The 12291-nt window shown below is 44.5% G+C and overlaps 1 protein-coding gene across 1 annotated transcript; it reads left to right on the top strand.

Annotated features, from left to right (window-relative positions):
• Window positions 1–425: 425 nt before the first annotated feature.
• On the top strand, window positions 426–6863 carry man1b1a (mannosidase, alpha, class 1B, member 1a; the record flags this gene model as incomplete). The annotated part of the gene is made up of 13 exons (XM_079289421.1): window positions 426–443; window positions 660–768; window positions 1255–1472; window positions 1773–1918; window positions 2268–2380; window positions 2891–3082; window positions 3241–3389; window positions 3672–3860; window positions 4104–4294; window positions 4782–4902; window positions 5230–5424; window positions 6267–6398; window positions 6480–6863. 13 exons carry the CDS (start codon window positions 426–428, stop codon window positions 6687–6689), a joined length of 1983 nt encoding a protein of 660 aa, XP_079145547.1. The 3' UTR covers window positions 6690–6863.
• Between the last annotated feature and the right edge of the window lie 5428 nt (window positions 6864–12291).

Consider the following 12291-nt stretch of genomic DNA (forward strand, 5'->3'; position numbering starts at 1 on the left):
ACCCCTTTACACACATCATTGATTTCCTTCAACATGTCCAAAGAGCTCTTGATCCCTCATCCCTAAGTAATTGTGTCTTCAGTGTGGAGTATTACCTGGTTGTGTTCATGTACTAAACCATAAAGGCCTGGTTGGTAAAAATGCAGCCTTGGACTGAACAGAATACGTTGATGCTGTTACGGTGAGGGAGCCATTGGCGCAGTAGAAGTAAAGTGTCCCCTGAGATGAAGTCTGCTGTGTGTAGTGTAACAATGGCTCAATAGTTTCATGGTATTGCACGGGTGTTAATTAGAGCAGGTAAGAGAGTGGTGCCCCTCTCCTGTATGCCGTCTCTCCTGAGAGACTCTGCACTGCCAGGTACAGCTGGTTACTTGGATCATTTATTTATGAACTGCCACTGGGCTGAAGCCATCAGCTGGAGAGACATGTTGACTTTACTCAGGGTAAGCCAGACCAGAACGGCCATCCGGCTTTTCTCGTTTTCACTCTGCTATTTTCAAAGGACCATAAACAGATTTGTGAGATATTTTAAGAGGAGGAGGGGGGGGGGTTTAGAATCCACTGTCTGACGCTTGTGATTTGATTCCAGAGCTGTTTGACACGAGTCGGTGTAGTCGGCTTCATGTTTGTTTGTTTGTTTGTTTTTAATCTGCCTACAGAAATGGAAGCAGCTGTCTCGGCTCCAGCGAAGTCTCGTCCTGTTCCTGCTGGCTCTGTTGCTCATATTTGGGCTGCTCTCCTATCCCAGCATCACAGAGCAGTGGAGAGGTAAATGATGCAGGACAGCACAGCGCGCGCACACACACACACACACACACACACACAAGCTGATGAGTGCGATTGCCTGTGTTGCGTTTGGTGGTGATGATGAATTCCAGTGAATTGCTTCAAGGCCACAAGACGCTCCGATAGTTTCTCTCTGTTTAGATTCGTTTTTGTGCTCATTTGTGTTTGTATACACCTGCTTGCGTTTACTCTTATATAAATCTACCTGCACTCTATTTGATTTTCACACCACGTCCACACTGAGGCGGATAAATTGCTCTATTGCCTTTGTGTTTGGTCTTTGCGTTCACACTTGGCCAGCAGCGAGGGTGTGTGGTGATGGAGTTAGGAAGACAACTTTGTGTGACTGAACAGTCCTTTTTTTTAACATTTAGTTTTCAGATGAAAGCTACATTATAATAATAATATAGTCAGCTGGCATAGTGTGGACTTAGTCTCTGCTTATTTTCTCGTTCATTCTGTGTTCAGGGGGGTCTGACAGGGAGGACTGGCTGGAGCTGAATGACAGAGATGTGAAGGATCTTCCTCCAGGTGTGAAGTCTATATTGGATCAGGCAGAAGGTAAAGCTCTGCCTCCTGTGGCAGAGCCACATGTGCTGCCAGCTGTGGATCCAGATGCGGTTACAGGTGCTGTGGTGGAGCTCAGAGGACCAAACGTCCCCATTATGCCTAAACCTCCCATTAAGGTGGGAGTTGTGTTTGTATTATTTCCCATCAGTCAACATCATTTATTAAGTATTCACGCTGAAGTCGACCGAGACTGTTACCAGATGTTAATTACAGTCGGACACGTTACACTTACGTCAGTGTCGTGATTAAAACCAGCTGTACTTGTTTGATGTATTCTCTTTAATTCAGTGTTGCATGTACATTTTGAGATGACTTGTACAGCGGTCACTGTTTTGGTCAGCATCGTGCTTTTGTATCGTCCCTCTTGCCCCATTTGGATTAAATATGTAGACTCTTATTGTTTTATTTATCCCCAGAATAAGAATTTCCCAAACAAGAGAGGTCCACCGAGCCTGCACAAAGATGGGAATATTTCAGACACAGTCGGCGGGGAGAAGGAAGAGCAAGAGGTGGTTCGAGAAGAAGAAGGAGAGGAGAAGGACAAAGAGAAGAAGATTGTCAGGTAATCCGTTTGTTGTGTTTTTTTCCCCCAACTGAGCAGAACGTTTTGCAACTGTTTGCCAAAGGCAGAGACTAGAATACCAAGCTGAAACAGCCTGTAGTGCTTCCTCACCTCCAACTAGTCGTGAAGATGGCTTCCTTGTCCATACAATACAGCACACACTGAGGAATTTACTGCTTCATTCGACTACATTTACCCTCGACACTGATTGGACATCCATAGCTAACATGATATTACTCAGATTAATGGAATCAAGCATGTTCCAGCTGCACCCAGGCCCTGTAGCCTTCGTTGTGGTCCATGAATCAGAGAAGCAGTTGTGAGACGGGTTTTTACTTTGGTCTCGCAGCTGGAGGGGAGCAATGATCGAAGCTGACCAGGCCACCGAGCCTCCGCCCTCGGCCAGTGAGAGAGAAGATGCGGCTCCCCCAGCCGACCCCGCTGACACTGTCCCATCGGAAGGTCTGTACTGGATTCAAATTGTTGGCATTTTCCTAAGGATTTTTACACAAAGGGAACATGAGAAGTGAAGGTACGTGGTCGTCAACAAACGATTATCCATTCATTGGTTCCTAAAATTCCAGTCCAAAACCCAAAGACTTTCACTTCTTGATGATGTAAAACACAGAAACCATCATATTTTATTGTCGTTTCTTATTGTTCTGCAGCCTTGTATCATTGAGTTCCCGCTCTCTTATTCTATTCTTTCTGAAATTGAGAAAACTTTTCCACTTACATTCTTTTCCCCACAAGCATATTCTTCAACACAGCATTGTCCAGGTATATGCTGTTCAAAGCGCTACTTCTGTTCTTTTTACAGTTATAATATTTCCAACACGCAGGATGAAACCCTAGCTGTGCTCAAAGCAGCAGTGTCGGAGCATGGCACAGAATATTCCTTCTACAGAAAATGAGACGTGCATTGTCGAGAGAGTTACACTTTCATTTCTTATTCATTCCTTTTGTTTGTAGTTCCGACCGTAGCTGTGGACAGGCTGCAGGCCGTGTGTGATGCCTTCAGACATGCGTGGAAAGGCTATAAGGACTACGCCTGGGGTCACGATGAGCTCAAGCCCATCTCCAGGTCCTTCGGCGAATGGTTCGGCCTGGGTTTGACGCTCATTGATTCTGTGGACACGATGTGGATTTTGGGCCTAAAAGAAGGTATTTGTACTGTATGTCAGTCGTCCCCTCTCTCTTGGGGCTTGGTATCATTTGACATGTTTTAAAACCAAACAAAATACAATACTGATCCATCCACTCGCATCTTTCCATTTTGTACCCTATGCTCTCTTTCTTGTCCTCCGACTCACTCCACACAGAGTTTGCAGAAGCAAGGGACTGGATAGAGAAAGAGCTCTCTTTTGACAAGAATGTGGACGTAAATCTTTTTGAGACAACCATCCGTGTCCTGGGGGGCCTGCTGAGTACCTACCATCTGACAGGAGACCAGCTCTTTCTAGATAAAGCTGTGAGTGCGTCCGTAACGGGCCCTCCTGCTCTCCTGTCTTCTTCTGGTGTCTTGGTTTGCAGGTTCAAATATGAGAATGCAATGCATGTAGCTTCATAGTTTAACTATATTGTCAAGTTGACGAGGTTCAGAGTCTCCTCTGCCTCACTTCAGTTCCATTTTAACAGGTGACTTCAGATTTACTGGTGTGCTAATGTTATGTGTGAAGCCAATGATTATCAACTCTTATAAGACAGAAAAAGTGATTTCCCCCATACTTGTGTTTGCTCTCTCCACTTAAAGAAAGATATCGGGTCCCGGTTGATGCCTGCCTTCAAAACTCCCTCAAAGATCCCGTTCTCAGACGTCAACATCGGGAAGGGTACCGCCCACCCCCCTCGATGGACGTCAGACAGCACGCTGGCCGAGGTCACGAGCATTCAGCTGGAATTCAGAGAGCTGAGCCGCCTCACTCAGGACCCACAGTACCAGGTCAGGGCACCAAGAGGGCCTCCATTGTTTTCACACGTGCTCCGGTGTGCGTCTCCAATCATTCTGAGATGGAGGGGGAAATGATTGGAGGCAATTCATATAGATTTTAGATGGAGGTTTTTTTTTTTAAACGTATTGGCCCACATACCGGCAGTATGTAAAGTGAGGCTGTTGGGTTCATCATCTCATGTCGAGACACTAATGGTACCTCCCTTTTTTTTTTTTTTTTTCTTACCTCACCAGGAGGTTGTGAATGAGGTAATGAAGCTGGTCCACAAGCTGCCAGGCAAACATGACGGCCTGGTGCCCATGTTCATCAACACCAACACCGGCCAGTTCACCCACAAAGGAGTGTTCACGCTGGGTGCCAGAGCAGACAGCTACTATGAATACCTGCTCAAGCAGTGGATCCAGGGAGGCAAGACGGAAGACGAGTAATTCACACCACTTTCCTCACTTCATGTTCTGTGATTGTGAGAAAAAAAACACCGGAGTAGTTAGGCTGGAACCACAGAGCCGGCACCGACGCACGTTTTGAGAATAACATGACATGACCTGACATTCTGTTAGTAGTTGGGCTGCACCAAGTCAGAGCTGGGAAATCATCTCATCCAATGATGTCAATTTAAGTGAAATACTATTCTAATCATTAGATCATATTATGTTGTCATCTTACAAGATTCATGTTTTCAAATTGATGGGTTTTAAAAATGAGATGGCGTGCACAGTCGAAGCTCTTGTTCTACACGTGAAGAATTTGAGGTAATAGTGTAAATCACTTCATAGCACCACTTTAAGTATGATGTAGTCGACACCAGAATATTGTTCTTGTTTTAAAGATAGTGCTGAAGACTACAGTCATATTGCACGGAGTCACTAGACACTGACTCATGTTTCTCTCACATTCTGTCACATGTCCAGCCTGTTGGAGGACTACCTTCAGGCTGTGGAAGGAGTGAAGAAACACCTCGTGAGACAGACGGGGCCCAGCAAACTGACCTTTGTTGGAGAGTTGTCCCACAGCCACTTCAACCCAAAAATGGTCAGTGTGAGAAATACTTGCGGTGTCATGGGGTCACGAGTCCTTCATTAATCTGGGAGCTGCTAGAAAACTCTAAAGCACATTTGGTGGTGTTGTGTATTATTATTTAGAAGGAGCCCTGATTGTTGTAGCATAAGTCGCACACACTGCCGAAACTCAATGCACTCGGAGACAATGACCGCCGTGTTCAGTCAATCAGCCGCTGTGCTCTGTACGTTGAATCAGCAGCTGTACAAACTCATGAGCTCTTCTGTCCGTCAGCCAGTCCGATCAAGTCCATCTCCCATCAGTCTCGTCCTCCCTCATTGCTCTCCTCTCTCTCTGCAGGACCACCTGGTGTGCTTCCTGCCAGGAACCCTGGCACTTGGGGCCCACAACGGCCTCCCGGGGGACCACATGGATCTGGCTGTGAAGCTGATGGAGACGTGTCACCAGATGTACAGACAGATGGAGACGGGGCTGAGCCCAGAGATCGTGCACTTTAACATGCAGGCCAGCAACGGGCAAGATGTCGTTGTCAAGGTGAGGCTAGTCGCGGAAAGCTGGCGTTTGAGTTATCACGTTATCATTCATATTTTCCTTTTTCATATCTTTGTGTGTGTGTGTAATTGTATTTTAAGATGCAATTAAAACGAGCCAGAATGCGTGCGATCCCTCTGCTGAGTGAGTCGACATGAATCATGGGAGTTGTGTCCATAACCCTCCTGACCTTCCTCGACGCTCATTCAGAGCAGCCAGTGTTGTTGTACTCGTCTCCACCGCTGCCTTCATTAACCTCAAATACAAGTATAAAACATTTTAGGAGCTCATTCTAATTCTAGGGTTAAAAACTAAAATAAATGAATAAATCCTCAAGACATTTATTTCCTTAAATGAGTAACTCACTTGTTAAACTTTGTTCTATAGTTGCATATCCTTGGATGTTTGGATTTCAATACTGTTTACATTTGCGGTTGTTTACAGTCTCTTGTGTGGGTAGTGTAAAGTAAAACAAGAGGAATATAAATAATGCCTTGAGTACAGAAGCCTCCTGATAAAGATATAAAGGTTGCTCCGGGGCCCCGGGGCCTGACTGCTTGTTACCGTGGACTTGTGTTATTCGACAGCAGAAAGATTACACGTAAACTCATGAATTATTTTATTGTGTTATTTATGGATTCTGTTCTATTTACATGAAACATTTGTTGACAAATCCGTAGCGCCTCCATTAATCAGATCCTACGATATAAGGCACCTTTTATGGTTTGTGTTTTAAAATGTGCAAACTCGCGTCGTGCCTTGTGTTATTTGTGCTTTGAGCAATAACTCATCTATTCTTCTGTTTCTGTATTCATTTTTCTATTTTTTGGCCTTTTCCCCTCCAGCCTGCAGACAGACACAACCTGCTGAGGCCAGAGACGGTAGAGAGTCTCTTCTACATGTACCGGTTCACCAAGGACCCCAAGTACAGAGACTGGGGCTGGGAGATACTGCTCAGCTTCAATAACTACACCAAAGTACAGACAAGATCATTAACTATCCTCACCATCACATTTAGTGTCCTTAAACCGCCTGACCGAACGCCTCCACTCCTGCAGGTCCCCGGCGGAGGCTACACGTCCATCAACAACGTCCGTGACCCCGTGAACCCGGGGCCCCGGGACAAGATGGAGAGCTTCTTCCTGGGCGAGACGCTGAAGTACCTGTATCTGCTCTTCTCCGACGACGCCGACCTGCTCAGTCTGGACAAGTACGTCTTTAACACGGAGGCCCACGTCCTCCCCATATGGCCCTCCCCACCCAAGTGATGTCCCCGTGCAGGAGGTGCGTCTGAAGATCCGACCCACAGAGTCAAAGACTGTTATTGCCGCTCGGTCCGGCAACCCTCTTCAGCAGCCGCCCAGGCTCCACTGCTGCTGTTGAGCAGTGAAGCAGACCTGTGCTGTCTACGTTTCCATGTGGAGGGGTTGGTTTCATTTTCTTCTTCCCTGTTTTATTTTTCCTAAGGAAAAGGTTTGTGTTAGAGCTGGTCTCTAATGTAAAAAGCTTCTTTTTTCTTTTATACCAGCTCTGACTAGCTTCCAACAGGAGACAGGAAGGAAGATGGCAGGGGGGCTTTATTACTTGGGGGACTGGGTTAGTTCCTGTGTGTGTGGTAACAGCGATCCTGTCATCCCTTTGTCTTCTCTATGTGAGCTGAGCATCCTCACAGTCAGGTGTCACGGCTGTGAAGGAGTCCACAGATTTACTCTGTTCACTCTCTGATGTTTGGAGGTGCAGTCATGGAGCCTCTTCAGCTCCATTTACATTTAAACAGATTGCTCTAGAGAAGGAGTCACTTGTTTGTTTAAAGTCTTTAGTTTGGCAGAAGCCAGTGCACCTGCTCATGGTTCAGAATGACAGAATAAGTAAAGTTGTAAATAACCCCCTTTGGGATGTCTGTCCCCTGGATCCTACGTGTTTAGGAGCCATGGGCAGCTACAACGCAGGCTTTAATGAAATAAAGTCTTAAGTTAAAGTATACAGATGTTTATGGCTAATAAGCTTGCCATAGCCCAGCGGTCACACAAATACAATTATTTCAAACTTTATTGATGATGTGTAATGCAGCTAAGCCTGTTTTGCTGCTTTCTGAGTCGCCCAGCTTCCAGGTGTTGAGCTCAATGGATTCTTGTTGCATAAACAGAGTTCACCAGACTACGGCGGTCTCATTCGAGGTCTCCAGGTTAAAACACTGGTGGGTCGTCTGATTGGTAATAAGTCATGTGACTTGTTGCACGGAAGCGCGAGGGAGAGTTGGAGAGCCGGTGTTGTCGGTCTGTTGTGTTGGAGTACAGAAAGCGTAACTTGGTTATCTGAAAGATTCTCCACATTCAGATGGTTCTACAGTAGGGATGAGATGTGAGAATGAGACTTTTCCAAAGCGAACGTCTGCAGCTCGCTCTCACTCTTCTCACTCATTTAACAAGTTGTTGTCCCGATTAGTCACTTGGACACTAAAACATGGTTGAAGTCACCCTTTAAATATGACTCCAATGTTAGAACGTTGGAGTATACAGAGGTCTATTTAAGTGAGTGGTGTTCAGTTAAAGCTGCATCCATAATGAGCTCTTGTGTTGCTGATGAATGTATACATTGTTTTATTATTTTATCTAGATTTGGTCATTGAGCACTTGTTAGTAAGGGTCTTAATATGAACTCTAGTCCTCCGGTTTTGGGTCTCATCCTGGTTTTGATTGAGTTTGCGATTGTATGAAGGCTTTGATGCAGTCTTAAATTTACTGTGAAGTTATCCGAAAATGACGTCATTTCATGTGTCGGCGACGATGCACATGCGGCCGTTCATCCCAAAGCCGCCGTGTGTCGAGTTTGTTGTCTTCGTCGCGCCTGACTGCGGAGCGACCCCTGACTTCCTGTCACATGTGATGCTGAGCAGTGTGGCAGCGCTTTGCATCGAGGACGTATCCGCTGTACCCTCGCTGCTCTACTTTGACTTTCAATTCATTGACTGTGCACTAAATTACATTTGCCAATGCTCTGCTGTGCCTACTGAGATGTGTATTGTGCTCCGTGGTTTGGTTCTGTTTGTTTTTCATTGCTGCTGTATCAGTGGTGTTATTTGTGAAGTATGACTAATGGTTTCTACTTTGACTCTGGATGGGTGGGTAACAAAACAACATGGGTGTAAATATTTAGTGTAAATTGTTTCTAACTTGTGTGTCTGCTGATTATTGATTTGTGGTTTTGATATTCCATGTCATCATGTCAAATGCGTTCTGTTTAAAGCAGATCACTGTTTGTGCATACCTGCAAACTTGTCCGTTTTTGAATCAAAAATATATCATCCACGGGAATCGTGTAGATCCGTAGAGTTTTTTTTATCGGGGGGGGGTGTCAACTGGCCAACCAGCGTTTCTCAGATTGGAGTGAGACGAGGAGAAAATGTGATGTCGTGACCTTCGCAATAGAACATCTTTGATGTGTCGAGTCTTGGCCAATCAGCGTTCAGATGTGTACAGCGTCTTAATTTCCCTCTGTTAAAGTTTAAGTTACGTTACGCTCCGTTACCGTTCAGACTTGCTGGGTTAAATGAACGTCCACTGCATGCCGAACTTTGTCGACTGTTAACGTTCGTCATAATCGCGATTTAGAAGGAAAAAATGTAACGTGATGAAACACGCAGCCCCCCCCCCCCCCCCCCCGTGTTTCGGTTCAGTTCACGCGGTCACTCGTTAACGTTAAACCGGAACACCGGCGCATCTGGTTGCAGGTTGTTTGTTTTAACTCCAAGTAGAATGAGGATGATTTCGTGGTGATAATAACTTTTATGACCACGATGATGAGGCCCAGATACTGATGAGGTCAGAGAGCTTCAGGGAGAGGAGGCTGTCTGTAGCGCAGCTTGACGCAGGGCTGAGATGTGAGTGGATGGGCCTGGATAAAGGTGGAGGTCTAAACAGACGTGAGTACAGCTTCCTGCTGTCAGTGTTTTAAATACATTGATGAGGCAGGGTATGCTAAATGCAGCCTCTGCTCCAAGGAGATGAACTACAGCAACAAGGGCTCACATGTCCTCATCACACTGTTCACACTGTTCACTGTGATGACCACAGCCAGTGGACTAACAGTCCCAACCGTCCCATGTTGCTCTCAATAACCCTGAAGTAATGAGAGGGTTAAGGTGCCTGTACCTTCATTTCAGCAGCATTTCATTTCACTTTATTTGTACAGGCGATGGTTCTCGCTACTCTTGCTATCTTTGTTTTTATTTGACCAAAACCTTTGAAAATGAGACCTCGGTCTCAATGGATTTTGTCTAAATAAAGGTTAATATTAATAATAGAGCTGAAATACTGATTAATAACTGAAAAGTAAATGTCTTATCACTTAATTTTCTTCTCAGAGTACACCAGAATGCTACATTTTAAACCTCGTATTTAAAATAAAATTCTCGGAACAACCCCCACCCCCCCGACAGGGTTTTGGGTTTGTCACCTTTTTCACCTCATGAGTTTGCAGGTATGTTTGTGTCTGCTCTTCTTTTTACTCTGCCCTTCTGGATATCAGTGACGGTTACATCTTTTATTTTCTAAATGTTTTTTGTTTTACGCTGCAATTAAATATCCTAATTAGGGAAGATGTATAAAAGAAAAAAGGCTTACTTGATGTGAGAAGGACAGCTGTACTACATGTTGTAATTGGTTCTTTCACAGTATTTTATGGTTCATCCATCGGTCCATTAATCCAATTTTAATCCCTGGTGCATATGAAATGATGATTAAATGAGAGATTTATGACAACACCTGCATAAATATGTTTCTCTGGTCACCTTGAGTGTTTCTGTGACCACATTCAGACCAGACTTGACCTGGAGAGGCTGCAGCTGTCATGAGGTGCTATCAGAGGGTTTGTGTGACTCTCAGAAAACCACTCTGGGTGCCTTTCAGACATCACGCTGCCGTGTTCACGGAGTCCAAGTCTGACAGCGGCTACAGGTGCTTTGTTGGAGATGCCAGTAAATACTAAAGCCGTCCCATAAGCAGGTCACGCATGTGGGTGAGGACGACGAACTGGATTACTCAGTGGAAATCAGCCATACCTCTGATGAATGTAATGTTCTAAATAACAATATATATATATTACTAAATCTGCAAAACGCCTTACACACTTTAAAGGATAAGGCTGGAATAAATTTAAAAAAAGTCTTATTGCCGAAAATGACTATAATCCAACTTTTAACACTTGGACTTCCCCATCCTGATGGAGGCACTCGGACCCAAGGTCATTGGTTACTACTGAAGATGTAAATCTCTAAATATACAGTTTATTTGCATTTTTTTATTTTAAAGGGTCAATAGTTTTATAACTTGCTGGGCGCTGTCATTTTGAAAGGGTAAAGGAGGAACGTGTCACCCAGTGAAACAACGTGGCTTTGAATAGTTTTTGAGCAACAATGGAGCTCAGTTTGTTTTTGTTTGTAATGAAACTGCATCATAAACCTGAGACTCCTGTTCTGTATCCACGGAGGGATCTGGAATCTGTCACGTCGGAATACAAAGATCTTAAGCTGGTAACAGAACAGATCCAAGACCAGTGATCACTCATTCAGCTCATTGAGTTCACTCTGCTTTGTCAATTTATATTCTCGCCTGCTTCTTCCACTGAAAGGAAATTGGTCTACTCCCTGTTTTTCAAACATTTAAAATTGATTCTTGCGGTTGTATTGCAAAATTACAATTGTCTAGAATGAGGGTGTTGGGTTTTGTAGCATTTTGTGCTTTCCACTCTCTTACATTACTCGATTGGCTGAATCGTCACCTTGTGGTGATAATTATTATAAATGTGATTATTATCGACTCGGAGCCGTAGCAAAATGACAACTCTTATTTCACGTGGATGACAAAACATCAGCGCAGTTCATCGGTTTGCCGGCTGCAGGGTTCCTGCTGAGCGACTGACCCGGTGTCAGGAGCCTCAGACGTGGATCCACAATGAGTTTGCTGGTTCAGTCGATTTAATTGAACTTTGCCAGAAAAAACAAACGCACATCTTGACACAGTCGTCACTTCTCGCCACTGAGACAGTGTTCTGGCCTGCATGTCGATAACTCATCTGCATATTTTGATGGCATGCAAATCATTTATTTTAATTATGATCATTTGTTTTCCACTTTTGTATACATGGTATATAAATATATGAATGTGTGGCACTTTTCTGGCTGTTTCTCTTGTTTGCACTTTTTATGGTGCTTTGTTTGTCTTTTATCAATCATTTGATCAAATCCACGTTCACTGATCGAGCACTTTGTAACAAGTTGTGGCTTATTGTAATGTTCTCTGAATTCAAACTTCCTTCCTGCCAACTTCATTTTTGAATAAATCTTTTCAATTAATGTTTTGCATCTTTTCTATTTAAATTCATTCATTTTTCTTTTTTTAAAGCCTGAAGAAGATTCAAAGTTTCATTCTACTTGCAACAACACCACATCATGGCCTCCTCCTGCTCTCCAGATCTCCCTCCAAGAACTCTGGATGTCTTGTTCAGGAGGTCTCTCCTTGAAGCCATCCGCGGTCTAAAGTTGCGTCCATGCACAAACGGTTTTCCCAGCTTGGAGAGCGAACACCTCCCAGCCGGGCTTAACTATCTGATGACACGCCTGAACCCAGTGGTGGCCGTTAGAGCAGCAGATTAATGCCATGCTTTTGGAACGACACGTTCGTCAATCACTAAAACATCAACTCCAGCTGCCTGTGACTGAATGTTAAATACTATATGCTGTCAGTGCGCCACCAGGGGGCAGCAGAAACATCTATCACAGTACACTTCCTACTGAAGCCAAGGCTGACAGGAGATCCAATCACAAAGCAGGGCTCTAACCAGGAAATGCTTTTCATCTTCAATGAGTGAATT

This window comes from Melanostigma gelatinosum (assembly GCF_949748355.1).
Source record: "Melanostigma gelatinosum genome assembly, chromosome: 18".
Lineage (NCBI taxonomy): Eukaryota > Metazoa > Chordata > Actinopteri > Perciformes > Zoarcidae > Melanostigma > Melanostigma gelatinosum.